The sequence below is a fragment of the Phascolarctos cinereus genome, unplaced genomic scaffold (genome assembly GCF_003287225.1).
Source record: "Phascolarctos cinereus isolate Bilbo 61053 unplaced genomic scaffold, phaCin_HiC Scaffold_5;HRSCAF=322, whole genome shotgun sequence".
Classification (NCBI taxonomy): Eukaryota; Metazoa; Chordata; class Mammalia; order Diprotodontia; family Phascolarctidae; genus Phascolarctos; species Phascolarctos cinereus.
The window spans coordinates 392,581-396,101 of NW_027555958.1; the positions used below are offsets into that span (position 1 = coordinate 392,581).

The 3,521-nt window shown below is 55.4% G+C and overlaps 1 protein-coding gene across 1 annotated transcript; it reads left to right on the plus strand.

Moving 5' to 3' along the window:
* Window positions 1-1,961: 1,961 nt before the first annotated feature.
* Window positions 1,962-2,714, plus strand: LOC110203515 (uncharacterized). The gene has a single exon (XM_020980018.1). It carries the CDS (start codon window positions 1,962-1,964, stop codon window positions 2,712-2,714), a length of 753 nt encoding a protein of 250 aa, XP_020835677.1.
* The last annotated feature ends 807 nt before the right edge of the window (window positions 2,715-3,521 follow it).

The window sequence follows — 3,521 nt, forward strand, 5'->3', positions numbered from 1 at the left end:
TTGGCACTCAAACATTTTGCATTTGAACAACATGGCCAGATGAAACCACACACGAGCACCTGGTGGCTGGATCTAGACCTCTACTTCTCTAGGGCAGGCTCCCCACCTCCACTGCCCATTCTTCCCAAATGCCCCACAGCCCTCCAAGCAAAGCCCCAACCACCCCCCTCCAAAATCAACTCTGGCTTCAGAGCCTGAAGCAAACTGCAGACCAGCAGCAGAATCCCAAACCATCAGCATTCCCTGCTCCCATGCTGTGCTTCAGAAGGACCCTGGAGACAGTCACCTGGCCAGGATAAACAACTTGTCTTCTCTGATCTCAGCTGGGAGCCCCTTGATGGGAGGCAATGTCCTGGCTGATCTCTGGTCACCACCCCTTCTCCCAACCACGGCTGCTCCAAACCTTCTCCTCTAGCCAAGCATCCTCCAGCAGCCCCAGCTCCTCCCTCTGAGGAGAAGACCTTGCCTCCTCTTTGACACAGAAAACAGAGGCTGTGCCTTGGGGCTCTCTCTTTCCCTCCTCTGCTACCCCCAGACATCCACTACAGCATCCACTCTCTAGTCCCTGGGCCTGGGGAGACCGAGAATAGGAAGCTCTGCTTTCCTGGGACAATTGTTCTACCTCTGGCTGTGACCCCAGCTCCTGCCTCTTCTAGGTGGTTCGCTGTTAATTCGAGTTCTTTGTCTCTCTGTCTCTGTCTCTCTCTTTTCTCCCTCCCCATCTCTCTCCATTTCCCCCTCCCATCTTCATTATCTGTCAATGTGTCTCTGTCTCTCTCTTCTCCTGTTTCTCCCTGTGTAAAGCACTGTGTCTCCTCTATTTTGATATTTCTCTGTCTCTGTTTTTGTCTTTGTCTCTGCCTTTCTCTGTCTCTATGTGTATATTTGTATTTCTCTGTGTCTCAGTCTCTCCATTTCTCTTTCTCTGCCTCTTCCTCTGTCTCTGTCTCACACGTGCACACATTCTTTCCAGTTTACCTCTCTACAACCATACTAGACTTGGTCACTGCCTAGCCATATTTTTATTCACATTGTTAGGTATTTCCCAATATATTTTAATCTGGTTCTGCCACCCTTGATGCCGTTGGGAGCCATGTGTTTGGCGCCTCCACTCTGGACGCTGCCCCAGGGAAGAGCTGAATACCCAGGTCTGATCAGGTCACTTTATGCCCAAGTATCTGCCATCAAACAGAATACAAATGATTATGCCGTTGGCCATTCACAGCCCTGCCCAAGCTCTCCACTTGCTCTCCTGATGTCTTGGACAACACTCCTTTGTGTCAATATTACATTGGGCCAGACGGGCCTGCTGGTCTCCCAACACAAAACTCCCTGTCTACCCAAGCTGCTGGGAAGGCTCAGAATGCCCCTCCCCCATCTTCCCATCCACCTCCAGACATTCCCAGCTTGGACCCTGTACAAGAAGCCTGCCTGATCATGCCTATCAATGCGTTCCCATCCGAACTTAGCCCCCCAGGAGCTTGTCTCTGCTCAAGGGACCCTGAGCCCACCAGCTTTCCCTTCTGTCACTGGATGCTCAGGACTTAGCCCTGTGTCAGGCCAACAGAAGGGGCTTCATAGATGTTTCCTAAAGGGTGCAAATGGAAAGCAAATTGAGGATGTTTATGGGTTGCTGGCCATCCCCTGGACAATATCACCATCACTTAATGATGGGCTCTGAGGGAAGCAGCCAGCCATAAACAACAACAAGGAAGAAGGCTCAATCTCCCCTTGGGACATCCTCCTGAAGCAGGGATATAAAAGCCCACCAGGATACACCACCTTCACACACAGCCCCACAGCTACACTCACACACACACACACACACACTCACACAGACCCACACCCACAAGCACAATCCCAGTGAGGCTCAAGTACTCCCTGCACCAGGCACTCAGCCCCTCACTGACACCCCTCTCACACTCTTTGCTGCCCCAGGCACCCAACACAGCTGCTCCACCATGGCAGAAACCTGCTTTTCTGGGCCCTGTGGTCCCATGTCCTCAGCTGTCTCCGTCTGCTCCAGTGACGTGAGCTGTGACAGCAACGTCTGCCTGCCCGGTTCGTGCACAGGCTCCTCCTGGCAGCTGGACGACTGCCCCGAGAGCTGTTGTGAACCCAGCTGCTGTGGCCCCTCCTGCTGCCCAAACCCCTGCTGCACGCCAACCTCCTGCCTGACCCTGCTGTGCCGCCCAGTCTGCTGTGTGCCCGCCACCTGCCAGACAGCCTGTGAACCCAGCCCCTGCCAGTCTGTCTGCACCTCCTCCTGCTCACCATCAGGTTGCCAGCAGTCCTGCTGCCAAGACCCTAGCTGCTCTGCCTCCCCCTGCTCAGTGCAGTCCTGCTACTGTGTCCCTCTGTGCTGCAAGCCCAGCTGCTGCATCGCCCTGCCTGTGTGCTGCAAGCCCAGATGCTGTGTGACCACAGCCTGTTGTCCAGCCTCCTCCTGCTGCCAGCCTAGCTGCTGCCACCCTGCCTCCTCTGTGTCCCTCATCTGCAGGCCCGTGTGCAGCCCAGCTGCCTGCTGTGTGCCTCTCTCCTGCAGGCCCTCCTGCTGCACCACTACATCCTCCTACTCTTGCTGCTGCGCCCCCTCCTGCTGTCCAACCTCCACCAGCTGCCGCCCTGCCTCCTCTGTCTCCCTCATCTGCCGGCCCACCTGCTGCAAGGCCGCCTGCTGCACTGCCACCTGTGGCCAAAAATCCTGCTGCTGACCACAGGGCACTTATTGCTCTCACCCCTCCCCAACTTCTGTCAGCCTCCTGGCTCCAGCCTCAAACATCAGCCTGAACACCTGGGCAGCAACATCTCCAGAGGCATTCAGGTTACCAAGCTACTCCTGAGCACTTCACCCACCCCAGGTGCAGCCAGGGTCTCCCATGCATCTCCTCCTATGGTGACCCCCACCATGGCTTCTGCTTCCACATGCACCTAGCTCAGCATGCAACAACCCAGGACTGCCTGAAGCTCCCAGGGCCTCTCTAGGCTCAAAATGTGCAGGGTATAACTCCGTGCAGGGATCCACCTTGTAATAAACTGCATCACCTCACCTGCCAGGCCTACCTTGTCCTCATCCTTATCCTGGGCCCACAATACAGAGTAAGGGGAGGAGGCACAAATACCACACAAGACTTCCTGGGGAGGCTAGAAGGTTCCACAAAATAGCGATTGACTGACCACCACACCATGCACACACATCAGCACGGTCATGACCTGCCATGCCCTGACCCATCCCTCCCCATCCCACACTGTGCAATGTTCACATCCATCAGCCTCACCCCTCGGCACTATTCTCTTGCCTTAGATCTTCTCCCTGCTGCACAAATCTGACCGCACTGTGTCTAGTTCAGGGCATGACTCCCAATACCCTCTGACCCAGCCTCTCCTCTGGAGCTCAGTGTGAGTGCAACCACTGCACCAGCTAACTGGGGTGATGAGCACAGCCAGAAAGCATTCTCTTCCCTTGGATGCCTCCTTACTCCTCCTGGCTCAGAGCCAGCACACACAGGCCCTCATGCAAG

Excerpts from the sequence above, each read along its gene's own strand:
- LOC110203515 (XM_020980018.1), top strand. The coding sequence starts at position 1,962 with ATGGCAGAAACCTGCTTTTCTGGGCCCTGTGGTCCCATGTCCTCAGCT.